General features: G+C 44.4%; 1 protein-coding gene across 19 annotated transcripts in view; it reads left to right on the forward strand.

The window, feature by feature from the left end:
* Nucleotides 1–26,463, forward strand: part of KIDINS220 (kinase D interacting substrate 220) — a 95,167-nt gene that overhangs the window by 24,966 nt on the left and 43,738 nt on the right. For all 19 annotated transcript variants that reach the window (XM_021087893.1, XM_021087888.1, XM_021087894.1 and 16 more), the window contains 15 exons: nt 1,397–1,594; nt 4,005–4,103; nt 5,967–6,065; nt 7,322–7,420; nt 8,180–8,357; nt 11,619–11,783; nt 12,701–12,880; nt 13,773–13,938; nt 16,444–16,595; nt 16,760–17,049; nt 17,754–17,894; nt 18,554–18,797; nt 19,338–19,426; nt 20,744–20,888; nt 23,928–24,090. In XM_021087893.1, coding sequence (XP_020943552.1) covers nt 1,397–1,594; nt 4,005–4,103; nt 5,967–6,065; nt 7,322–7,420; nt 8,180–8,357; nt 11,619–11,783; nt 12,701–12,880; nt 13,773–13,938; nt 16,444–16,595; nt 16,760–17,049; nt 17,754–17,894; nt 18,554–18,797; nt 19,338–19,426; nt 20,744–20,888; nt 23,928–24,090 — 2,408 coding nt within the window. The remainder of the gene's footprint in view (nt 1–1,396; nt 1,595–4,004; nt 4,104–5,966; nt 6,066–7,321; nt 7,421–8,179; nt 8,358–11,618; nt 11,784–12,700; nt 12,881–13,772; nt 13,939–16,443; nt 16,596–16,759; nt 17,050–17,753; nt 17,895–18,553; nt 18,798–19,337; nt 19,427–20,743; nt 20,889–23,927; nt 24,091–26,463) is intronic.

Genomic DNA, 26,463 nt, shown 5'->3' on the forward strand with positions numbered 1-26,463 from the left:
AAAGGTGGTTTCATGAGTCTAACTGGCTAGCAGTTGTGAATTCCGTATTGAGTGCCTGCTGTGTACCCAGCCCTGTGCCAGATGTGCTGGGGATTCTGCCGAAGCCCGTCCAGTTGCTTTTCTTTTGAGCTTGTAAGAATGTAGTTACAGGGGATGACACTTAAGCTCAAGAAACGATAAAGACTTCTGTTGACACCCGTCAGTATCACATTCTGGGAGGCCGTCATAAAGGATTCTGAGCCGAGTCGCTGCCTGTCTTTGGCTGCAGTGTAACAAAAGTGAGCTCTAAAGCATGCTTGACTTCCTGGCGGAACACCTCCCACCTGCTCCTGTTTTCCATGTGGGCAGAAGCTGCTAGTTGCTGACCTTTCGAGGGTTTATACTAGTTCAGGGCTGTGGAGAGAGCATGATCCTTGCTTAGCTCTGGAAGGCATACCTTTCACCTGCCTCCTTTGTGGACAGTTGAGCAAGTGGCCGAGAGGCTTGTCTCCGTGATTACTGACTGCTAAAGAATCTGAAAAGATTACATTTTTTATTTTATGTATGTTTTTATTTTTTGGCCATGCCTGCCGCATGTGGAAATTACTGGGTCAGGAATCGAACTCCCTCCCCAAGCAGTGGCAATGTCAGATCCTTAACCTGCTAGGCCACCAGGGAACTCCAGGCTGTGTTATTTTAGTATCGAGAGAACTATGCCTTAGTTTTTGGGGCTGATATACAAACTGAAATATTTCTATAGGGAAATTATATGATACATCAAAATAGATCAAAGTCTCAAGAATAAGTTTTAATATTTCTTTCACAGTGAGTGTTTTTAAAAGAATCACTAAGACAGTTTTGAGAATGTGGTTTCTAGATCACTGTGGAAGACAGAAGAATATATGTTACTTTTATTGAAATATTCTAAGATTATTAATTCATTGTTTTACTTTGGTTTTTCCTATGCATTTTATTATGGATAATTCTTTGAAGTCTAATTGACTTCAGATTATTGAATTTAGAGTGTGTTTAAATTTTTATTAGAGTGCAGTTGATTTGCATTGTTGGGTGGGCTGTGTTTAATCTCAGGGATCGTCCTTTCAGCTATTTTCTATGTTGCTGCGTTAGTGAGAGGGTTTGTTCAGTGTAAATGAGTCTAGTTTCAAGGCGCATGTAAAGAATTGAATGTCATAACGGTCCCATTGGCCAAAGAGAAGTAACGTATCTTCAAAAATGGAGAATATGCTTCCTGTCTACTTTCAGTATGTTTCTGGTTATTTATGTTGCATTTTGTTACCACAAGTAACTGTTAGTCATAGGCCTCCTATTTGAAAACGTCAGATCTTTGGTTATGACATAAATTCTCTTTTTTAAAAATTATTAATTTCTTGGGCTTTTTTTGGGGTTGGTTTTTCAGAATTCAATGACTGCGCTTATTGTAGCAGTCAAAGGAGGCTACACGCAGTCCGTGAGGGAGATTTTGAAGAGGAGCCCAAATGTAAATTTGACAGATAAGGACGGGAACACAGCTCTGATGATCGCGTCGAAGGAGGGCCACACGGACATTGTACAGGACCTGCTTGACGCAGGAACGTACGTGAATATACCTGATCGGGTAGGTCACCATTTCAGAATTTGCCTTCCAGTGGTGACACCGATGAGGGGTGACCTCACGTCGCACCACCTTTCGGGATTCTTCATACATGACACACATTTGAAGGTTTTGTTATCTCTACCTGTAGAACTGATAAGTAAAAAAACTCGTCCATCTTTATAAAAGGAGTTTTAACATTTTTTTCCCAAATAATATGGTTATTGAAAATGTCCTATTGAGGAGTTCCCATCATGGCACAGTGGAAACGAATCTGACTAGGAACCATGAGGTTGCGGGTTCGATCCCTGGCCTCGCTCATTGAGTTAAGGATCCTGTGTGGCTGTGGCTGTGGTGTAGGCCGGCAGCTACAGCTCTGATTCAGCCCCTAGCCTGGGAACCTCCATATGCCGCAGGTGCAGCCCTAAAAGCAAAAACCAAACAAACGAAATGAAAATGTCCTATTGAAACAGCCCTTCCTGTAGGTGTCCTTCATGGCTGGTGTTACTCGTTGTTCCATTGCTTCAAATACCACCTTTATACTTAGGATTTTCAAATTTTTAAAGTTGTATCTCTTGCCATAACCTTTTCTCGACGTCCTCACTCATATGTCCAGCTCTGCTCGAACCCTGCGCTCGAATGTGTAATGGGCTCCGTGTGGCGAAGCGCACCTCATGCTGCCTCGTCCCAGAGCTGCTTTTCCCTCCGTCTCTCCGTCTGGGACAGCAGCACAGCATCTCCCCTGCTGTGAAAGCCCTCAGTCCTGCGCAGTAGTCTTTTTAAAAATATTATCGCAGCATAGTGGATTTACACTGCGCCTTAATCTTGATTTCTCTCTTTTCCTCACCTTCCACATCCACGCCTTCAGCAGGTTCCCCTGGCTCTATGTCCAAACCGCACCCTCTATCTGTCCACTTGCCTTCGTTTCCAGGTCCACCTCCCGTCATTACAGCAGTGCTGCCTTAACCAGGTCTCCTGTGTTCGCTAGTTCGCAGCGTGATCCGTAGAGCAGCGCATCCTCCGTGTGCTCCAAGACTGCCTCTGGCTCGCGGGATGCGTGCTCCCTCTTTGGTTTATAAGCACCTCTTGATTTAGTCTGGCCTCACGCTTTGTCCTCACTTGTGCCTCTCCCTCCCGTTTCAGTAGTTTGCAGCCATTTTAACCCTTTCCTTCCCTTTCTTGACCACACTGGGCTCGTCGCCGCCACAGGCCGCCTGCAGCTTGCTCTGCCTGGAACACTGATCTTTATGTGGCTGGCTCCTCCTTGTCCTTCCCATCTCAGCCTAAATGTCACCTCCTCAGAAAGGTCTTCTCCAGCTACCCAGTCTGCCCCATCACTTTCTCTTACATCACTGCATTTTATTTGCATGACAGTTAGTTGACTTTTTCTTTGTGTCTGTCGTCTGTCGGTCTCCGGGACTATGGATTTTCTCAGAGCTGGGTGGGAGCTTGTCCACCTTATTTCCCAGCGCCTGGAGTAATAGTCCATGGCGCAAATACTTAGACGCTTTTATTCATTTTCCAGTCTGGACCCACATTAATGCTAACGTTCTCAACTAAAGGGTGTCTGCTGGGGGTTTCTGTACACTTTTAACGTGGAAGTTAAGATACTTCAGCGTGGCGTCAGAATCCTCAAGGACCTGCACCTTGCTTTCCAGCCCGCCGGGGCCCCCTTAGGATTGAGACGAGCCGTAGGTGATGGAATCACCCAACCCAAACCCATGCGACTGGTCTGTGATTTAGCAGTTTAACAAAGGCCATTTGCAGCATTTGAAACCCGGGGAGATACAATTACTAGTGATTATTGCTTGGTGAATATAATCTCAGGGCAGAGATGTCCTTAGGAGGTAATGAGCTTCATTCGTCTCCGCCTTGTACTGGGGATGAGTCAGTCTGGTGCACTGCTGGCCTGCAGTGCCAGGTCCATAGGGTATAGGTGCTATTCTGGGAACCACCCTTCTCCCTTCATTAAACGTGGTGATAAACCCACAGATGGCTCTAGCTCTACAGCTCCTTTTTTTAGAATCCATGGCTTTTGTCATCTAGCATCATTCCAAGGGATTTGTGTTATGTAATTTCCAAATGCCCATCTGGTTCATTGACAGCCATGGGTCCTCTTATTCAATTTACATTTGAAATGAGAGGTTACCTGCAAAGAGAATGGCTTATTCTGGGTGACTTACCCTTTTAAACTTTTTGTCCGGAAATCTCAGGTATAAATGTCCTCATTTTGAAGTATAAAGTCTTCTATCCCTTATTCTGAAGGCTGTTCATATTGGTAACTAAAAACTTTCTATTATTTAGAGATAGTGTTTTTCCCCAAGGATTTTTCAGGAAAAAAAAATCTATTGATATTAACACGTGGATAATCTTCACTTCAAAACAGTGTTTTTTGTTTTCATCATCCCTTCACCTTGGTTTTTTGTCTTTTCAGAGTGGAGACACTGTGTTAATTGGCGCGGTCAGAGGTGGTCACGTGGAAATCGTTCGAGCGCTTCTCCAAAAATATGCCGATATAGACATCAGAGGACAGGTGCGTGTGAATACAGTGCTGTTTCCTATGGAGATAAGCTTATAAACCCTCATCTGTGTAATGGGAGCCGATTCTGTTGCTTCACTGCCATTATCATGGGATTTCTGTATTCGTGTCAAGTTAGACAGAAGTAAACCATAAAGAAGCTCAGGTTTTTCAAATACACCTCCTTTCCTTATGTCTAAAGAAATATCGAAATTCAGTCCTGAAGTGGGTGGTTTGTGCTGTGGAGACAGTCGGTGGCACGCTGAGTGTACGCATCCTGTTTTCTTCAGCAGCCCCTGTTTGTCTTTTTCGTCCGTACATTTTCCTTCTATTCCTGTTGTTTTATCTTTCTTCCCCTTTTTACCATTCTGTTAGCCTTTCCCAGGACCACTTGGTTGTGCCTGTGAACTTTGCTGAAGACAGTCAGAGCTCATAGAGCTGTAAAGGTTACCGATTTTAGGTTAAAAGCGTCTCTGAAGTTGTGAATTTATCTGATATGTCAAGAGCTTTAGATTAAAAAAAAAAAATCTTGCTTAACAGCCCATTTTGTGGTTGGACAGTCTACGTTTCTGCTCAGTCTTTTCCTTGCATTTAGCTTGTATCCAAATCCATTTTTGAATCAAAACAATAAATATTGTACCAAATGCCATGAGCCTTGCCTGTAAGAACCGTATATTTTAGTTAGGAAGGTTTTAGTTTGTTTCGTTTATATTTATTCTTAAGTTTTAATGTGACCATGAAAAGTGATGCTGCTTTGGAATGAGATGGTATGCGATTGATCGCCTAGTGAAAGGTTCCAGTGTACGAGACTTGACGTGGGGAAAGCAGGCCTTAAGAAAGCTTTCGAAGGAAGGGCGCATTTGAGCTAAGTTTGAAAAACAGGTTGGGATTAGGGAGAGAAAAGGAAGGCTGGGTAATCCGGCAAGGGTAGTGGAAGAACGGGATGAGAAAGCTCAGGAAAAGTGGACGGTGAAAGATTGTACTCCCCAGCTGGTGAATAAACCAGGTTGTCACTGGGACCGTGGGCAGCGTGGGACGAGAGGTGGAGGCAGAAAGGGAAGTAGGGCCAGAGGGGCGTGGGTGCCGCGCGTAGAAGGTTGGAAGCTGGCGTGCAGTTCTGAGAAGGGGACTCCGGCGAGGCAGCCTTGGTGCAGGAGATCTTGTGTGGCAGCAGCAGGAAGTCATTCGCCCTCTCTTGGGTGTTAAATCATCTTTTCGCTAAAAGTGGGTCACAGGAGCCCCTGTGTAGACTTTCATCTAATTCCTGTGTCGGTCAATTCTGGTTTCCTATGTTTTAGTCAGTCTCCCCCCCCCCCCCCGCCCCAGCTCTGTTTTCAAAGTTCATATAGATCGATTTTTGGTTTAAAACTAGAATTTTAAAGAATCTGATGAAGATCAGTATATGGGTACGGGGAGGAGATTAAGAAAACTAAAAATGCTAAAACGGTTCACCTTGTATTTGTGTAGTATTTCTCATGCATTATCTTTGAAAAGATTGGGCAGACGAACAGCCAAAAGCCAGGGGTCCGAATATTTACCTGATTTATCAGAGGATGCAAAGCTTGGGTACTGATGACTTCCGACAGGGCAGGGTCCTGAAATCTGATCGCGTTCCCGAAGCACAGCTCACTTATCAGCTGTGGGGGGTCGCTGCTTTTTGAGTCAGGAAATATTAAGTGTTCCTAGGCTTCTTCCATAAAGAATTTCTCACAAGTAAATGCAAGAGAGAATCAAGATTCCTATTTTCTCTCATGCTGCTGCTTGGTAAGATCTATTCATATTTTAATAGAAGTGTTAATAGTATTATTTTATATTTCTAAGTAGCTGTTTATAACATATTGTATATGAAGTGATTGTTGGTTTTTTTTAATTATATAGGACAATAAAACTGCTTTGTATTGGGCTGTGGAGAAAGGAAATGCGACAATGGTGAGAGATATCCTGCAGTGCAACCCCGACACTGAAATATGCACGAAGGTATACACTTCTCTCTTGTCTCAGCAATACTGAGTGCGAAATATTAACACTGCTTCTTATTTTCAGTTTTTACAGTGGTTTGATACTGGAATTATACTGGTTTTATGGTAAAGTTCTGTATTGAATTGAAGAGTAACTTTGTATCCTTTCAGGAGTTAGGTATTCCCAGGAGAATGCGTTGTGTAATTTGTTATTTTAGTTGAATACTTGCAGGAAGTGTGGTATCAGCTCTTCATAAATTCTGGACAGATCATTCCCCCAGAAATATTTCAGGCTCCTGTGGTTTGGAAGGCAGACCACGTTTCCTTTTGAAAGGTCCCTGTGAGTGACTCCCCAGGCCAACCACTTGAGTTTATTTTACTCAATTCATGTGGAAAGTGTAAAACTGTTAAGACTTGAGTCGTTATATTTGACGTCATGTGAAACAGTTTTCCAAGGGAGAATGTATTTGGAATTCTGGACTGAAATGGCAGGAATTCTTAACGAATAAAGCAAACTTATGAAATCACCCATAAAACCCTCTTATTTCATTTGCTGTAGATTTTGGAGCAGCATTTTCTAAACCAGTGATGATAACCTCAGTGCCCTCGGGAAGAGTGTTTCCTGGGGTATCTTCTGGTTTACAGGTGGTGGCTCCTGGGTAATCTTTTTTCTTTTTCTTTTGGACCATGTGGTTCCATGTGGTTTCTGAGCAACGTTGGCTTTTTCCTAATTCAGAGCTGAACTGTGGTTTCTTCTTATTCCTCTTAATTTGATTTCGAAAGCAATTGTGAACTCCTTGGAGGTTTTGCCAAGGCATGCCGCTTGTACGAGCCCGTTTGCCGTGTTGTAGACAGAGGTGCTGGTGTAGACATCTGACAGGTCCAGATGCTGGCTCGCCTGGACATTCGAGGCTGGGGGCTGCGGCGGTTGGTGGGGAGATGGTGAGACAGGGCAACAGCCTCTGGAGGAGCTGCCCGGATGGCGGATGGTGTGGGGACCTGGGAATGGCAGGAGCAGCGAGCCCAGGGCAGAAACGACTGATAAGTGATGGGCACATCCCGTGCCCCTGAGTGAGATAAAAGTATTGTGATACAAATGATTGGCTGGGAAAGGAGAGGCACTTGCTTGTTAGTTTTTCAACTATGTTTTCTTGAGAACGTTTTCAATATAGACTTCTCAGATTATTTGAATTCTTGACATGTGTGTTTATGTGGCTTAAAACAGTGAGGAATAAAGGTGTTAATCCAGCAACACCTTCTTATCTGTGCCCACAGGATGGTGAAACACCTCTTATAAAGGCTACCAAGATGAGAAATATTGAAGTGGTGGAGCTGCTGCTAGATAAAGGAGCTAAAGTGTCTGCTGTGGATAAGGTAAGCATCCAGGCAGGGAACGTTTTTCAGAGGGCTCTTGGTGGCCTCGGGGGGGGCCCGATTTTACTTCGCGGAGGGAGAGGTTTCTTGCTGGGGATATCCGTGTGGGATTTGGATGCCGTGGTATCTTGATAGTGTGCTGAGGAGTGGGCGGCTCAGCGTGCTGTGAAAGCGGCAGCTCTAGCTGACCTGCCAAGGCTCACAGCGGCTACAGGGAGCTGCACTGACCACATGCAAGGAGGCTGTCCCAGGTGGGGGGCTTGTTGCGGAGAAAGGGGCTGGAGAAGATACGCTCAAAGCTGCCTGGCGCTCACGTTCACTGGCGGGGTGGGGGGGGGGGACAGTGTTCTGCCGTATGTCCTCCTCTTCGTCCTTTTATTGAAATGTTCATGGGAGTTCCCGTCATGGCTCAGCGGTAATGAACCCGACTCGTATCCATGAGGATGCAGGTTTGATCCCTGACCTTGCTTAGTGAGTTAAGGATCTGGCACTGCCGTGAGCTGTGGTGTAGGTCGCAGATGTGGCTCGGATCTGGCGTGGCTGTGGCTGTGGTGTAGGCTGGCAGCTGTAGCTCTGATTCGACCCCTAACCTGGGAACCTCCATATGCTGCACGTGCTGCCCTGAAAATTCATATAACTCATGCATTCGCTGCAAAATGTGAAAAGTTCAGATTTTCTGTGATTTTATAGAAACATGAAAATTGTACATTCCATGTGTAAACAACGTGACTGGTCGGGTTTCCTGCCCCTGTGTTGCAGAAAGGAGACACTCCTTTGCATATTGCTATTCGTGGCAGGAGCCGGAAGCTGGCGGAGCTTCTTTTAAGAAACCCCAAAGACGGCAGGTTACTTTACAGGCCCAACAAAGCCGGCGAGACGCCCTACAACATTGACTGCAGCCATCAGAAAAGTATTTTAACTCAGATATTTGGAGCCAGTAAGTATGGGTTTTGTATCTGAGATTTTAAGAAGTGACTGTCTATGAAGAAATTGAGACCAACGGCAATTTGGCATGTACTGCTTAACTGGAGCTAATGCAAGTTGGGGAAGTTACTATTTTACTGTGGAAAAATAGCTTCTGACTGTCCGAAGCTCTCTTGCATTGTACTCTGGCATTCTGAATTAAGCGCATTCAGAGTCAACAGTCAGCTTTCAAGACCTCCAAAAATCTTCCTGCTTTTCTAAAAATCTTTTCCCTTGTTATTCTCACAGGTATACTTTTATCAAAACGTGCTCTCTCTTCCGAGCAGGCCTCAAGCACTTCAGTTTGCTTGTGCTGTGCTCTCTCTGTCCTGTGAATGTTCTGGTTGAAATCTCCTCTCTCCAAGGCTGGAGTCACTTGTCTCCTTCTCAGTGATATTTTAATTGATCAGCCTCACCAGATAAAATGTTTGCTTCAGGAGTTCCCACTGTGGCTTAGTGGTAAGAACTCGACTAGCACCCGTGAGGATGTGGGTTCAATCCCTGGCCTTGCTTAGTGGGTTAAGGATCCAGCATTGCCATGATCTGTGGTGTAGGTGGCAGATGTTTTTGGCTCAGATCTGGCTGTGGCTGTGGTGTAGGCCGGCAGCTCTAGCTCCAATTCAACTCCTAGCCTGGGAACTCCCATATGTCATGGGTTCGACCCTAAAAACAAAACGAAACAAAATTTGCTTCATTCGCATACTTAAGCACTTGTGTTTGTTTTTCCCTTTTTAAAACTTATTATATGTGGCCTTTTATTTTGTTTCTTTTAGAATTTTCTCCCTTCCAGGTTTCAGGTTCTTCGGGACAGGGGCTGTTTCTTCTTATCGTACGCCCTCTGCAACATCTAGCATAGCCTGTTGAATATTGTACTAAAATAGTTTTTGATTGAAAAGGATGCACATGAGAATGTAATCATTTGTATGTGGTCTTTTGAAACACGGAACAATTTTCTACTAGAATTTTTTAAAAAGAGACATTTTGGTCTCAGAAACCAGCAGGCGATAGTAGAGTCCTGTCACTTCTCAGTTTAGCTGTTTACTTACATCTTGTTTTTAAGTCTGATTCTATTGCATTATAAGTTTTTGTATTTTAAAATATTTTTTTCTGAGGATAATAATGCACACTTTTTTTTTCTGAAAATACAATAACACGCGTTACATTTTAAGGATGAAGACACAAATATAGTAGAAAGTGCAAATGTCCCATTGTCTCTTATCTCCCAATTTGTAGTTGTTTGAATGATTTAGCAGGATTTTCTTTACATTTCTAAAGATGTTTTGTGCTATTATATAGCCTTAAAAAAAGTGAGTGATACCATATCATAAAATTTTTAAATAACGAGCTATACCATTTTTAAATTGTTGCATGATCTTTCATTCTAGGTTCTGATGGTACATTCAGTTCTTTGTTGATGAGTATTTGTTCTACTATTAAAAGCTGGTGCTGCAGTGAAAATCTTTGTGCATGTATCCATTAACAATCTTTTTTGAGACTATTTTCTTAAAATAATCTAAACTAAACTCCCAAAAGTAGAGTTGGCAAGTCAGCGGCTGTTCATTGTTTTGACAGACTTTATCCAAAATGGCTGCAACAGTTTTTTCCTCCTTGGATCATGTGTGATAGCGCAGTTCCTTATAACCTTGCCACCGCTGGATATTGCCAGCTTCCTTAATCTTTGCCAATCAGACCACTGAGGAAACATTTCGTTTTAATGTGCCTTGTGAAATTATTATGAGTAAAACAGAAAAATTGAGATCTTTTAATATGTTCATGTGTTTTTGCTGTTTTCCTCTCTGTATCCTTTGCCTGCTTTTTTCTTGAGTTTTTCATATTAAAAAAATAATTTTTGTGACTTTACATATTGAAGATATTGATCGAGGGTCCAGCCTACATGTTGTATCTGTCTCCCCGGCTTAGTCTTTATTTATGGGGATGGGTTTTTTAAATTCCCTATCCCAAGGTTATATAAATTTGTGGTTTATTTGTTGGTCTTTTCCTGCACTCTGGCTTTAGTATTATATTGAGAAAGGCCTTTTCCACACAAAAATTTTAATAGGTTTTTCTCTTGTATTTTCTTCCAGTACTTTTAGAGTTTTATTCTCTGGATTTAATTTTTTAATGTTTCAGAAATTTATTTGGTTAAAGCCTAAGACATAGAGTTTTAACTTCATTTTGAGAATAGGTGGCTTACTTCTCCCAACACCACTTATTAATATATCCTTTCCCCACTGATTGGAAATGCCACTCACGTCACTATCCTGTGCAAGTTCTGTAATGTTCTAGTTATTGCAGCTTTAAAATGTATTTTGATTCTTCTTCAGAGACAACCACTTTTGGTAGTCTTAAAACTTTTTCGTAATGCTTCTTATATGCGCTTCCTGATTCTTCACAGTATTCTCATGGATTTTTCTTGGAATTGCTTTAAAGTGGTAGATTAATTTGGGGACAATTCCTGTTTTTAAGTCATTGAGCCTTCCTGCCTGGAACTGCAGCCTGTCTCCTTTTCTCTGGTTGTCTATTAGGCCTTCACTGATGTGATAGAGCCTCTTTATGTAGGCACTGCACACACTGAGTTGATTCCTATGGGCTAGTTTCTGTTTTCATCATTTTATTGATGCTAAACCAATACCTTATTCCACATTTTAGCATCTCTGAAATTGGAATATGTCTTACGATTGACGGGTAAGAAAGCATTATGTCACAATTTGGCAGCATTTTTTTCTTTCTTAGTTGTATGTAATAATGATGCATTTTATAATTATAGGTATCTTAAGTTCAATGAAATATGGTATTAACTTAGGAATCTCTGAAAATATTTTACACAGGTCTAACCATTTACAAAAGTTTTTTTTTTTAAAGATCCTATTTATTTATTTATGTCTTTTTAGGGCTATACTCATGGCACATGGAGGTTCCCAGGCTAGGGGTCAGATTGGAGCTGTAGCTGCTGGCCTACACCACAGCCACAGCAACGCCAGATCCAAGCTGCATCTGTGACCAGTATGTACCACAGCTCACGGCAATGCTGGATCCTTAGCCCACTGAGTGAGGCCAGGGATTGAACCTGCGTCCTCATGGATACTAGTCAGATTCATTTCCACTGAGCCACGACGGGAACGCCAAGGTTGTTTCCCTCTAACTAAATAAACAAAAAATGAGGATTGATGTTCCTTTCTAATAGTAATGACTTTTTTTTTTTTAATGTAAGGATACGGTGTGTTTATAATTGCAGGACACTTGTCTCCCACCGAAACAGATGGTGACATGCTTGGGTATGATTTATACAGCAGTGCCCTGGCCGACATTCTCAGTGAACCCACCATGCAGCCGCCCATTTGTGTGGGGCTGTATGCGCAGTGGGGAAGCGGGAAGTCCTTCTTACTCAAGAAACTGGAAGGTAAAGGGCACGTTTGTAGAAAGTCTGTATATTTAATGAAGTTTTCTCTTGGGTATTTTTTTAAGTAAAGGAAAACCGAACTGTGTATCTAGGTATATCGTTGCTCCTCCACACAGTCGGTCGTTAGAGTCCTCGTTCTGAAACAAAGATCCAGTTGTGTTTTAACATCCTAAAACTCCCTGGGACCAGATTTCTGCACGTCCTATTTATAGTCGTCCTGTCCAGGGCCCTTCGCAGACGCGTCACTTTGCTTGGTCACGCCTGCCAGTGGCACCTCTGCACGCTCAGTGCTGTAGTTGCAGGGGGCTGCTTGCTCATTTTCCTGAGTGGCTCCTCTACGAGGAGCTTTCTGACCCCTCGCCCCACAAAACACCCACTCCTTGTGCTTGGCAAAATACGCATTCTTCAAGAACAGGTTTCAGTGTTGCCTGTAACATTTTTCCTAAGTTCTGTAGTAAGAATGACTGTTTAGGGCTGGTCTGGGCTCAGCGCCCGTTTTAAGAGCAGTGATCCTCCCGTGTCTTTGGAGGCAGAGCGGTGCAGGGGAGCAGAGGTGAACGGCGGTGATACGCAGTTTGAAAACACATAGCAAAGTCATGATTTTTAGTTTTACACGTGGAGTGTGTAATACAAACCACGAACATAAGTGCCACCGAGATCTTGCCCAGTGGGAATGTATGCGAGAGGACCCTGTGGGTCTTCCGGGTGAAGCAGGAGAGCGGGTGGGCCAAGGGCCAAGGGCAGGTGTGCCCCTGGGCCTGGGAAGCTTCTCAAAGGAGAAGTTGGCTTAGAATGGTGGAGTGGCAGCCTTCTAAAGGGGCAGGTGCCCAGTAAAGCTTTATGTTGAAAGCGTGAAATTTTCCAATTGAAATTGTACATCTTAAACCACATTGTTTTTGCATTAATTTCTCTTTCAGATGAAATGAAAACGTTCGCAGGACAACAGATTGAACCTCTTTTTCAATTTTCATGGCTTATCGTATTTCTGACTCTGCTCCTTTGTGGAGGCCTTGGTTTGTTGTTTGCTTTTACAGTGGACCCAAATCTTGGAATAGCAGTGTCCTTGAGCTTCCTGGCTCTCTTATATATATTTTTTGGTAAGTCGTTGCCTTTTATCTTTTTAAAAAACGTAGAGAGTGTCAGAACTCATTGTTTTACTTAAAATTTTATCTATGTCTGTCTCCTAAAGTCTGTAAGTGATTTTTATCATTAGGTGGGAAAATTGACCTTTTCGCTGTTGACAGGTTGGCCTGGAGGAACACTGTCCCCAGCCAGGCTGGAAGAGCTTTGAAAACTAGCGTAATTGACTAGCGTTTAAAACCTTGTCGGTATTGAAGCAGAGTTCCGATTTATTATGCTTTCCCTTTTATGTGTGGCGCAGTGGTTTCTGTTGAGGTCTTTTCGACAGGAAGCCTTCATGGCCGTCAGGGCCTGCTCTTGAGCATGCTGATCACGACTGTGGCTTTTTTTCTTTTTCTTTGTCTTTTTAGGGCCACACCCATGGCACATGGAGCGTCCCAGGCGGTAACCACTGAGCCACGATGGGAACTCCAGTGTGATGTTTATTTTATCTAAGATCACAATAACAAGTGTGCATATCTGTATCTATATCTGTATCTGTGATCCCTGTTCTTGTCATTGTCTGCATGTGTAAGTAAGGAAATAGGTTTCCTCTTGGAGGAACTGGGGACTTCAATAGTTGCAAATAGTGATAAACCCAAAGTCGTTAACATTCGCATCTGAACCAAGTAACATATTTCTGTTTAAGGCCTCATCCTTCTGGTTGTTTTTCTTATGTCGTACTTTAGTTTCCATTTTTCACAAACCTGATGTGTTAAATAACTGAGGAATTCTTTGAGGAGTAGTTAGGAAACAGCATGAAGGTTATGTAAGCCTGCCTGTCACTGCTTGACACTTGACTCTTTGGAGAAAAGGGGCTGCTTGAGTGATGACTGTTATGGGTAACTTTTTCGTAACTGTGAATTTCAGTTGTCATTTACTTTGGCGGACGGAGGGAAGGAGAGAGTTGGAATTGGGCCTGGGTCCTCAGTACTAGGTTGGCAAGACACATCGGCTATTTGGAGCTCCTCCTCAAACTGATGTTTGTGAACCCACCCGAGCTGCCAGAGCAAACCACGAAGGCTTTACCTGTGCGGTGAGTGGGTCCTTTTGACAGAAGTAACTTTTGATAAGATGAAGCACATTGAAGCTTATAACACATCATTTCTCAATGTACCTTCCAAAAAACACTGGTTCGTTGAACGTTTTAATGTGAGAAATAAACAAACGTGCTCTAGACAAATTTTGATATCTGCCTCTTGCATATTAAAGGATCAGAGACACCTTTGCATAAAGAAATCTGTTCGACTCCGATTTACCAGGTTTATTTGGGCATTAAACCCCCGCTCCTCCCCCATGACACCTGTTTTCATGCTTCAGACCCATTTGAGGAGTGCTGAGTCCTGGACGGAGTCCTGCCACCTCTCTACATTAACATGTGACCTTAGCAATTCAGCTCATCCTTCGAGCGCCTTTTTCTCACCTGTGGAAACATTTACCTGCTTATCTAAAATTATTATTAATATCAAGTAGGAAGTGTGTGGGAAAACAGTTCAGAAAAATCTGAAAAAAAAGAAAACTGAAAGCAAAAGAAATTCAATAGAAATTAGTAAAATAATAAAATAGATACCAAAAGGTTAAGAATTTAAAAATTGTCAGATAAAATATATGTGAGTTAAGCTGAAAATAAGTAGAAGAACATTAAAACTGTAATATAAGAGAGAAAAATAAAAGTAAAAGCTTACAAGCAATTGGCATATAGGATTAAGTATTAATGGAGTTCCCCTGGTGGCTCAGCGGAAACGAATCTGACTAGGAACCATGAGGATGCAGATTCGATCCCTGGCCTCACTCAGTGGGTTGAGGATCCGGCGTTGCTGTGAGCTGTGGCGTAGGCCAGCGGCTACAGCTCTGATTTGACCCCTAGCCTGGGAACCTCCATATGCTGCAGGTGTGGCCCTAAAAAGACAAGAAAAAAAAAGGATTAAGTATTAAGAAAAAGATATAAATGAGAAATTAAAATGAAAAAGGTAAAGAGAAAAAGGTTAGAATAAAAGAATTGAGGGAAATATTTTTACAGAAAATAAAAACATTTTAAATTACTGAGATGGTGTTTTTTAGAAGTTACAACAGTTAAAACAGCATTAATCTGGGAATTCCCGTTGTGGCACAGCAGAAACTGTGCCACAACTAGCTAGTATCCATGAGGATGTGGGTTCCATCCCTGGCCTAGCTCCGTGGGTTAGGGATCCAGCATTGCTGTGAGCTGTGATGTAGGTTGAAGATGTGGCTTGGATCTGGAGTTGCTGTGGCTCTGGTGTAGGCTGGCAGCTATAGATCCGATTCGACCCCTAGCCTAGGAACCTCCATATGCCACAGGCGTGGCCCTAAATAAAGCAAACAAACAAATCTGAAACACAGCATTAATCAAAACCACACATACACAGAGTACATTGAGATCCTAGATTTTTTTTTTTTTTTGCATTTAAGGGCTGCACGCACAGCATATGAAGTTCCCAGGCTGGGGGGCAAATGGAAGCTACAGCTGCCAGCCTAAACCACAGCCATAGCAATGTGGGCTCTGAGCCGCCTTTTTGACCTCCACCACAGCTCATGGCAACACCGGATCCTAAACCCCCTGAGTGAGGCCAGGGATTGAACCCACGTCCTCATGGATACTAGTTGGGTTTGTAACCTGCTGAGTCACAGTGGGAACTCTCTGGTTGTAGTTTTGAAAGCGATACCTATCTACTGGATTGGCACGAGAGTTTGATTTAGGGAGAGAGGGGTGGAAAGGAACTAATGCAGAAATAGGATTCATTCAGAGACTCAAGAACGAATAACTCAGCCATGAGGCAGGAAATCTGGGAAAAGAGTATTTTACAGCGTCTCTCTGAATTCCCGATAGATGTTTAAGCTATAAATAAGGCATAATAAGCTTGAGTTTTTAAATGGCTTTCTGTTCTTAATCATGATAATATTTTCTTCAAGATTCTAATCTCTTCCAATAAGGAAGCTCAGAGGACTTGCTTGTGCAGCTCTTTCTGGCTGCGATGTGGGGCCGCCTTTGATCGTCGCATCGTGAGGTCTGCTGAGATCTGGGATTCCCGGTCTGAGCCTCGTCACAGCCCTTTCCCTTTCTGCCTTTAGTCGGAACTGCTTCGTGTAACTCTGTTCCGTTTGACGTTATCGTTTCTGAGAAAAGCATGTAAGAGGTTAGGAACGGGAGACACCCAACTAGAGCACCTGCCTGCCTCAGAGTTTTGGAAACCCTGTTTTTTTTTTTTTTTTGTCTTTTTGCTATTTCTTGGGCCGCTCCCGCGGCATATGGAGGTTCCCAGGCTAGGGGTCTAACTGGAGCTGCAGCCACCGGCCTACGCCAGAGCCACAGCAACGCGGGATCCGAGCCGCGTCTGCAACCTACACCACAGCTCACGGCAACGCCGGATCGTTAACCCACTGAGCGAGGGCAGGGACCGAACCCGCAACCTCATGGAAACCCTGTTTTGAAAGAGACGTGAAGAAAATACAGGATAAAGGATAGAGAACCTGTGTTGAGGTGGTTCTTTAGATGGCCAACATTTTGTTTCCTCTCCTCCAGGTTTCTGTTCACAGATTACAACAGGCTGTCCAGTGTAGGCGGAGAAACTTCAATGGCTGAGATGATTGCCACCCTCTCGGATGCTTGTGAAAGAGAGTTCGGCTTTTTGGCCACCAGGCTTTTTCGAGTCTTTAAGACCGAAGATACGCAGGGTAGGACTCGCGTCTCTCTGTGTGTGTGCAGTGGTTGAGGATGGGATGAATGAAACGCGTGAGACCCCCAGACACCAGATGGATCGTGTGCTGCCACCGCAACGATTGGGATTTCCTGGGTGCGTGATGCGTAAATCCTGTTAAAACCGTTTGTTACGTTGCAGGTAAGAAGAAGTGGAAGAAAACGTGTTGCCTCCCGTCTTTCGTCATCTTCCTTTTCATCTTTGGCTGCATCATTGCCGGGATCACCCTCCTGGCCATCTTCAGAGTTGACCCCAGACATCTGACAGTGAATGCGGTCCTCATAGCGATTGCTTCGATAGTGGGCCTGGCCGTTGTGCTGAACTGTCGGACGTGGTGGCGGGTGCTGGACTCGCTCCTGAATTCGCAAAGGAAGCGCCTCCACAGCGCTGCCTCCAAGCTGCACAAACTGAAAAGCGAAGGATTCATGAAAGTAAGCGTCACTGATTATTAGAAACAGCTCTGGGGTGAATGAGCTCCCCGTTCCAGGGCCTGGGGCTCCAGGGCATCTGCTCTCTGCCTGTCATGGTGTTGCATTTGTGTTTAGCTTTATGCCACATTTTTCCCGTGGGCACGCATACATGAAGTGGGAAAAGTTATCACAGTAACATATTTTTATAAAATAGACCTTGATAAGATACTCAAAGGCGTTAGCAGATTACTGCCCAGGTGGTAATTACTGCCTCCTGACACAGGTTCTTCTAGAGCCTGCCAGAGCGAGAAGATTGAACCACCACATGCAAGATGGGATGGTACTTTTAGAATGAAAAGGACCTTATACAATTATCTGTAGCCTCTCCTTGTGCGCAAGGTCCCTTGATCAGGGAGCCAGCTGTGTGTGGGCTTTGGGCCACTGGGATTTGCCTTCGGTCCGTCTCCTGCCATTCAAAGCACGTGATCTTGGCAAGGAGGTCAGTCGGCCGCGTTTGCCCTTTTCAAGCGGACATGACCGCGTCTCCGCCACTGTAAGGAACGCTCTCCTTTAGGTGAAGTGACCTTGTCAGTGGTGAGGCATCCACTTCAATTCAGCCTGGAACGGCCGCTGGCAGTGAGGCCTTTGACTTTCTTCTCGGGCTTTTAAAGGAGGGTGCGGGACGCTCTCGTGTCTTCAGTGCTGTCTGCCCTTTGCTTGCACAGGTGCTGAAGTGTGAAGTGGAGTTGATGGCCAGGATGGCCAAGACCATTGACAGCTTCACTCAGAATCAGACAAGGCTGGTGGTTATCATCGACGGACTAGATGCCTGTGAGCAGGACAAGGTTCTCCAGATGCTGGACACCGTACGTCTTCACTGTCTGCAGGCTTGTAATTGTCACGGGTGGGGCAGCGGAGAGAGTGACTTCCTGAGTCTCCCCAGCAGCATTTGAATGATGCTTTTCTTGTGTAAAAATGACCACATTTTATGCAGAAACAGAGCAAGTTTCGTCACCCGGTGATTTAAAGAATTCTGGCTTAATGGCAGAGAGAGGCGGAAGATGAACAGTGTCTATAAGTGTCTCTAGGTTTTCTTTACAAACAGTTCCGGTTAGAATAGCGATCCGGGTAGGAACCACAGAGTTGGTGGTTAGGGGTAAAGTGGGCACAGCAGCAAGGAACGTTGCAAGCAGCAGTGTGGCACCGTGGACAAAGACCTGTGTGTTCAGAATGTCGGATAGATTCACTCTCACCCTTACTCTTCCCGAGTGTCTCAAAACAAGGCAGGATCGATTGTTTTCTCTGGAGGTTTTGTCTCTGCCAAATGTTGAAAAATTGTCAGATGGCGAAAAACCAGATTGAGACTTCAGCACAGTTTATTTTCATTTAGAATAATATTTTGAGGAAAAGGAAACGTTATTTTAAAAACACAGTCATGAAAGGATTTCCCAGATCTTGAAGAGATGTTTTGCTCCTTCGGATGATTTAAACTTTATATCCTGAACATACATCTCTTTGCCCACAGGTCCGAGTTCTGTTTTCCAAAGGCCCATTCATTGCCATCTTTGCCAGTGACCCGCATATCATCATAAAGGCCATTAACCAGAACCTCAACAGCGTGCTCCGTGACTCCAACATCAACGGCCACGACTACATGCGCAACATAGTTCACCTGCCCGTCTTCCTCAACAGCCGCGGACTGAGCAGTGCCAGGAAGTTCCTTGTAACCTCAACCACGAATGGGGATGTGCCTTGCTCGGACAGCGCAGGTAAAGATCCGGTGCCTCAGGCGCTTGGGGTTGACGTTGTTCCGTAGTTTTTTACGGTAAACCTCCTTTTACCTTGGAAAATGCTCTTATTTCCCTCCTCTTAGAATGTCATTTACAACAGAGTGTTAGTGCACATGGTGCTTTCTTGATAAGTTCTCTTTTTGGAGGATTTTCTTTTTCCCACCGTAGTTGGTGTACAGTGTTCTGTCAGTGTCTGCTGTACAGCACAGCGACCCAGGGCACACACGTGTGTACGTTCTTTTCCTCGCATTATCCTCCACCGTAAGTGACGAGGTAGAGTTCCCTGTGCTCCACAGCAGGATCTCATTGCTTATTCACTGCAGATGGAACCCCAGACTCCCGGCCCACCCCACTCCCTCCCCCTCGGCACCCACACGTCTGTTCTCCAAGTCCATGCGTTTCTTGTCTGTGGAAAGGTTCATTTGTGCCGTGTATTAGGTTCCAGATCGAAGTGCTGTCGTATGGTGTTTGTCTCTCTCGTTCTGACGTACCTCACTAAGTCTTGATAAACTCTTTCAGGGGTGCAGGAAGATGCTGACAGGAGAGTTTCGCAGAACAGCCTCGGAGAGATGACGAAACTGGGTAGCAAGACGGCCCTCAATAGACGGGTAGGACGCCCTTTGTTTTGAGCCACGTGTCTGTGCTGCTGTTGGGCAAACAAAACGAAGGAGACGCCGCTTAATTTTCTGTAAATGCTGCGTTAAGCCCATCAAGTAAATTTTGTCCTTGGATTTCCTTCCCGCTTCAGGCGGCTTTTCAGAGCATGCCTGAACCTAGAGCCGTAATTACTGTACACCATAGAGGAGTCCTCGTCCCCGCAACCTGCTCTCAGCCTGGGCGCCACTCCAGGCCCCGGACCAGCTGAATCAGAACCTGAGAGCGAGCGTAAAGCTCCCCAGATGAGTTCATCGAGGGTAGAGAGCCACTGGGTTCCTCCCAGGTCAGGGGTGTTCATTGCGGGGGCCCACTGCCCCCATCGCTGTGAGGGAGAGCGGCTCGTGCGAGCCAGGTCCTTGCTTTCTCTGGCTGGTGGCCTTCCTCCTCCCCTGATGTTGGCAAGCTTCCACTTGCAGGAAGGTCATGGCGATCGTGCCACGTAAGGATGGCTCTGCTGGGCGAGCGTGGGCACTGGCCCCCCACCCCCGCCCGTTTCTTAACATGTCCAAAAAAATGTGTCTTCAGTGAGGTTTAGATTTTAAGCCTCTACCAAATACCAGTATGGATGCCCAGTTAGTGTTAGGAATGACGGTCAGTGACTCTAAATTAAGAGGAGGGCGTGCCCGATCGCTTTGAACGGGAGTCTGCGCTGCGGGCTCCCCTGTGATGGCATCCGCGGTCTTGGTTTCGTGACGTTAGGTGGGAGCCACCTCTGTTGTGCCTGTTCGTCCTCTGATGAGGTGGGCCTCCCTGTCCCCCACCCCCACCCCCTCGCCAGGAGAGTGCCTTCAACTCGACAGCACACGTGAGCATGGTTAGACAGCTGCGCCCTTCAGATAGCTGGCACACATTTTCCAATAATCGAAATGTCAAAAGGCTGGATCCTTAAATCTAGACGAGGGGTTATTTGCTTTATTAGTTTAGGGTTCCTGTACATACTGAGCTCCCCGAAGAGTTTGAATTGTATTTTCTTTACTCAGTTCTGCTCGTTTATAATCTTCCAGGCAGAGCTTTCTATGTACATCACGATAGCTCTGAAGCTGAGCCGTAGCATTTGATGCAGTTGCTGCTAATATGACTTGTAACTACTGTGTGACATACTTGGCCTTGGGGAGTAATCCTTCTTTGTATTACTGTGTAATCTTCCGCTTTGACTAGAATTTCGGATTGTTTTTGTTGGCGTCGTAAACATATGTTGACTTCTCGGAAAGCTGAAGTTCCTGGGCTCGAAGGCTGGGCTCGTTCTCACTGACCTCGCGCTGTTTCAGGATACGTACCGGCGCCGGCAGGTGCAGAGAACAATCACCCGGCAGATGTCCTTCGACCTGACGAAACTGCTGGTGACCGAGGACTGGTTCAGCGACATAAGTCCTCAGACCATGCGAAGATTGCTCAATATTGTTTCTGTGACAGGTGCCTTTTGTTTTCTTGCTCTTGTGTGGTAGGTAATAAGCTTTAATATTAACAAAGCAATTCCGTTTCAGAGACGAAGGGATGTGTGTACTCCGTTTGTATGTTTGCACCGCTCCATACCGGTTTTATTTGCATTAAGTGTGTCAGTAAAACCAATATTAGCTTTGACAGTGAAAAATCGACGGTAAGTTGTCTTATTTTAAAACGTGATGATTTAAAATTTTTAAAACTTCATCTCAGGTTTAATTTCTTTCTTTGTATGAAATTAATTTTATGCTAAGTTGTATAACTGGGTATATTTAACTTGTAGTTTAAAATGGTGAGATTCAGGTTGTACGTGCTTTCATTCCCGTATATGTAAAAATGTATAATATTATCTGTTGAAACTATATGAATGGTTGCTGCTGTTAGGACCGTTAGGTGATGGATGGAACTAGTATCAGAAAATAATTTGGGATGTAGTATGTAAAGTATTGGTGACTATTTAAGTGGTTTCCTGCTTTAAAAATGTACTTTATTTTATCAAATGTTCTTTATTTAGAACTTGTTTTATTGGATTATTTTGGAGGATAGTATTACAAAATAACCTTGGACGCATTCATTGGGCAAAATTTTTTCTTGTTACTGCTTTATTTCTTTTTCTTTCTTTTCTTTCTTTCTTTTTTTTTTTCTTTTGTCTTTTTGCCATTTCTTGGGCCGCTCCCGCAGCATATGGAGGCTCCCAGGCTAGGGGTCGAATCGGAGCTGTAGCTGCTGGCCTACACCAGAGCCACAGCAACACGGGATCCGAGCCACATCTGCAACCTACACCACAGCTCACGGCAACGCCGGATCCTTAACCCACTGAGCAAGGCCAGGGATGGAACCCAAAACCTCATGGTTCCTAGTCGGATTCGTTAACCACTGCGCCACGACGGGCACTCCTACTGCTTTATTCCTGAACTGTATAATATGCTAGAACACTTGGGATACTTGCCTTATTTTTATCCACTCACACTTTTAAAACCAGCCGTCAGTTCTCCCCATTTCCTAGCCTCATGAATTCATGGCCGCAGTTGCTGTTCTTTTGTTCGAATGTCCTGACTTTCTTCCCTTCCCTTGCTCTGGCCCCCTCGCCAGGCTGACCTGCACTCATCCTGCATGGCTCAGTTCTAGTGGTTACATGCCGTTTTTGTTTCTTTTACGGCTGTACTGCAGCCTGTAGAAGTTCCTGGGAGCTGCAGCTGCCAGCCCTGCACCAGAGCCACCGCAGTGTCAGGTTGCAGCTGTGGCAATGCTGGATCCTTAGCCCACTGAGCCAGGCCAGGGCTTGCACCCGCATCCTCACGGACACTGTCCTGGCCTCTTGACCCGCTGCTCCACGCGGTGAATCCTAGGGTTACATCCTCAAGGGAACCTTCCCTCAACTGCGGCTTCCGGATTTGACGCGCAGTTGCTCTTCTCCCACAGCGACATGAGTAGACCTCACAGTAGCGAGCTGGCTTATCCTCCAGCTCCTCCTGCTGCTTGTAGGGTGGTGAGTCAGTCCTCCATCTCTGACACTAGTAACTAACGTACTGAACGAGTGAGGTTTAAAAGCCCGACAGAGCAACTGTAGTTAGATTTGAAGACTTCACACAAATTGTTTTTAAATTAGTAGTTTGGGGATCATGCCATCCTGTGATGAAAATGAATACATACCTTGTTTTAACCGATGTCTCCAACTGAGTTCTAAAAGTTTTTTTCACCAGTTTTTCCATCTTTAAAGGTTCGAGAAGTATATTGTCAGTGTTGCAAGTGCATTTTAATGCCTTGCTTCTGGTTGCCTCGCCTTTTCCGCTTTTGGTTTTGTGTCCGCCTGTGCACACTCCACGGAGAGCCGTCTCCTCTCACCACAACCCGTGGCTCATGCGCTGCGCGCTCCGTGGGACGTGTCTTCGTGGCCCCCTGGAGCGCGCGCTTCGTGGGGACCGGCACCGCATCAGTTCTGCTGAGCTTTTGTCTCCGACGTTCGTTTCATATATTCACACGTTTGGATTTTGCAGGGAGTTTTTGTAGCTCTCAAGTGCACGTGACTGGCTCACTTGGACTGAAGGTTAAGACCCTGTCGCTGGTGTAGCGGACCAGATTCCACCAGATTCCAGGGAAAAAGGAAGGCAGTGATGATCGTGTGGTTTGCACACAGAAGCAGATGTGTTGAGGGACCCAGGGTCTGAGGCTGTGGGCAGAAGTGGATGGGCAGTTACCTATGGACATGTGTTCCTGTCGGGAAAGGGAGGGTTTGTATTTGAGCGAGAACGGAGGTCTCAGTCTAGGCAGGAACTAAACTGATCGTGCTGAAGTAAGACAGACAGTGTTTGGAACTAGAAGGCAATGATGCCGGCAGTTCAGGATCCCAGTGAATCAAGGGAAAATTGCGGAAGCAACGAGGCAGATCGTCTCTTCTGAAAGTTCAAGGATTGCACCTGCCCTGACAGGGGCATGCCCAGAAGGCTGTTGGCGTCCGAGGAAAACCCCAGTGGCAGAGAGCATTTCAAAATGAATGTGAACAGAGTGCAGAAGGGCACTATCGGTCACTTGATAGGGTACTTGCGCAGGCTACCTTAGAACATAAAAATGAAGGAGAGTGGGTTTGCGCCTTTACCCCAACGTACCAAGCATGGGCCAGCGTATCGGGGTTTGTTCGGGTCCATCAGAGCGTGGGGCCCATCGTGGGCGCACTGATGTCCTGCCGTGTGATCGTGGGCAGTGTCGAGACTGTCTGGCGTGCAGTTCCGAAAGGTTTTTGCCTGCATAAATGTCACCAAAGCAGTTAGAGCACAATGGCAAATCACAAAAAATTACTACAGAATTAAACAGAATTGTGTTTAAGCCCTAAGTTTTCCAGGATAGCTCTTTGAATTAAAGAAGCCATATAAATACTAGGTTTGAATTTGTAGTATAAATTCAATGGCAAATTTTAAAAGATTTAAAGTTAAATTATCTGTGAATATACGAAATATTTGACTTAATATAACATCACACACCTATTAATTTTAAAATGCTTTGCGTTCTTTCAAGGGCGATTGCTGAGAGCTAATCAGATAAGTTTCAACTGGGACAGGCTGGCTAGCTGGATCAACCTTACTGAGCAGTGGCCATACCGAACTTCATGGCTCATATTATACTTGGAGGAGACCGAAGGTATTCCAGATCAAATGACATTAAAAACCATCTATGAAAGGTACTTTGACCTCTTTATATTTAACTTTATGTTAGAACGAGTTGACTTTTCAGAAAACAGTGAATGCATAGTAAGGCAAGACAAATACAAAATAGTAATATGTATGAAATGTAGTTCTGGTTTCAACCAATCATTTTCATTAATTCCGTTTTAATTTCAGAGTTGTATTAGCACAGATGCTTATCCCATCATGTAGCACTTAAAGCTTTATTTGGATATATTCATCCTTTCTCGGTGTAACCTTTATGATTAAAAAAAGGTTTAATTAATAGACCTCTTAGCTTTATGTATTTATATATCCAAAATGCAAACCTTAAAACATTATTACTTATTTCCATTTTACTTTTTATTCCAAGTGTCGTCATAGAATATTACTAAGAAGGAAACGAAAGTTTTCCAAATCATGAATGCAGGTGTTTTCACGGCTTTGTATCTGAAGGATTTGGGGATCTGTGAATACTGGCTGGAATACCTTCTTTGCATTAAACAATAAAGGAGTTTACTGTTCTTTTATAGTCAGTCAAAGTGTTTTTAAAATCTACTTCTGATAAAGAAACCGATTAATTTTTTTCTGGAAAGACATACAGTTAAGGCTCAGTGAAACGTCGTGTATGTCAGGTTTTAAGAGTTACCACTGTCTTGTCAAATTCACAAACAAAATTAGAATCCTTTGTGTTTAGCAGAACATTTACTGCCTTCAGAATTTTCAATTACAACTCTAAATAAAAATTTCTCGTAGAAAAAAGATAATACAAGGAAACTATACAATTTTATAAAATTTGGTGTAATTGGAACTATTATTTTGAACATGTAGATGAAATATGAACTCTAACAAGCCATTCAGTGTAGAGTTCATATCTTAAAACATTTTTTTTAACTTTTTAATTTTTATTTTAGCTTGTTGCTCTTACATTGCTGGCGGAGGGGTGGGGGGGGCATCAGTGATTTCCTGCTCTTCATACCTTAGATAGTTCCATTGTGAGAACTGCGAATCAGTGCTGGTCTGCCTTTTTTTTTTTTTTTTTTTTTTTTTGTCTTTTTAGGGCTGCACCCGTGGCATATGGAGGTTCCCAGGCTAGGGTTTGATTTGGAGCTGTAGCTATCTGCCTACACCAGAGCCACAGCAACGTGGGATCCGAGCCACATCTGTGACCTGTACCACAGCTCACGGCAATGCCGGATCCTTAACCCACTGAGTGAGACCAGGGATCGAACCCCAGTCCTCATGGATGCTAATCCAGTTCATTAACCACTGAGCCACGACGGGAACTCCACATATTAAAACGTTTAAGCTTGCAAATAATTTTCCTTTAAGAGTATTGTCAGCATGTGGTTTTCATTATTTTCCAGTCTCCATTTTTTCACGCGCATATCCTATCTAGTATTTTCTAGGTAAATAGCTGAGTTTAGGATGGAGGATGGTTGTGGCATTGGTCTACGGCTTGAGCTCTTGTAGGTCTTGCTGTAAATTATGGTAAATTAAATCCGCTCACGCTGTGTGGGCTCTGTCAAGTAGGTGTCCCAGTAGGTGGCAGTGGCACACAGCTACCAGAGGCCTGGAGGGCAGTGTCACTGAAGTGCACCTGCTCTTCGATATTTTAGAGGTCATTGTTTTATTATGAGATACGTGATTAGTTTTCCCCTGGGTTGTGTAGTAAGATACTGTTTTATTTCACGGGTAAGCGTTTGCAGCCTGACACGGGTGCTGTATAGTAATGAGTGTTTACTAGATGAGCAGAGGTTTTGGTTTCGGTCCAGAACAGGATGCACGTCAGTCTCTTCCCTTCCTCGAATTGAATTTACTGCTTAGGCGTTTACCGTGTCTCAGGAGGACAGGAACCTCCATCAGTTTTCCGCGTTTTAAGGCCTGTGTGCTCAGAGGTCCAAGCACTGGGCCCCCTGCATAGTCTGTGGAGAGGGTGAGACTTGGGGAGAGAAAGCCTGTGTTCTCAGAAAATAGAGGCAGAATAGATGCGAAAATAAACAAAAGATTTTTAAAGCTCTCAGAAAAGCTCGTGATTTTTTTCACAAGCGTCTGCTGCTTGTAGGCCCTGCTGCTCAATGTCGGAGCCGCAGCGACGACCAAGTGAATGGATGTTTCCTTTTCGTCCCCGGGTCCCGCATGCGGACACGTCCTCTGAACATACGCCGCCGCGGTCACAGCACAGGGCTTCGATGAGGGTATTCATTGTGGCCTGATCTGTAGCAGCACAGCTTAAACGCACGTCTGTGGGAGCACTGGTTGAAGAACTTAGGGCACATCTACCGTAGCGGAGTATTTGGTGCCTGTAGAAAATGAGCAAAAACGTTGGTTTGATGTGGAGGCATTTCCAGAATAACACACAGTGCGAGAGTATATGACATACCTGTGTT

This window comes from Sus scrofa, chromosome 3 (assembly GCF_000003025.6).
Source record: "Sus scrofa isolate TJ Tabasco breed Duroc chromosome 3, Sscrofa11.1, whole genome shotgun sequence".
NCBI classification, from domain to species: Eukaryota; Metazoa; Chordata; class Mammalia; order Artiodactyla; family Suidae; genus Sus; species Sus scrofa.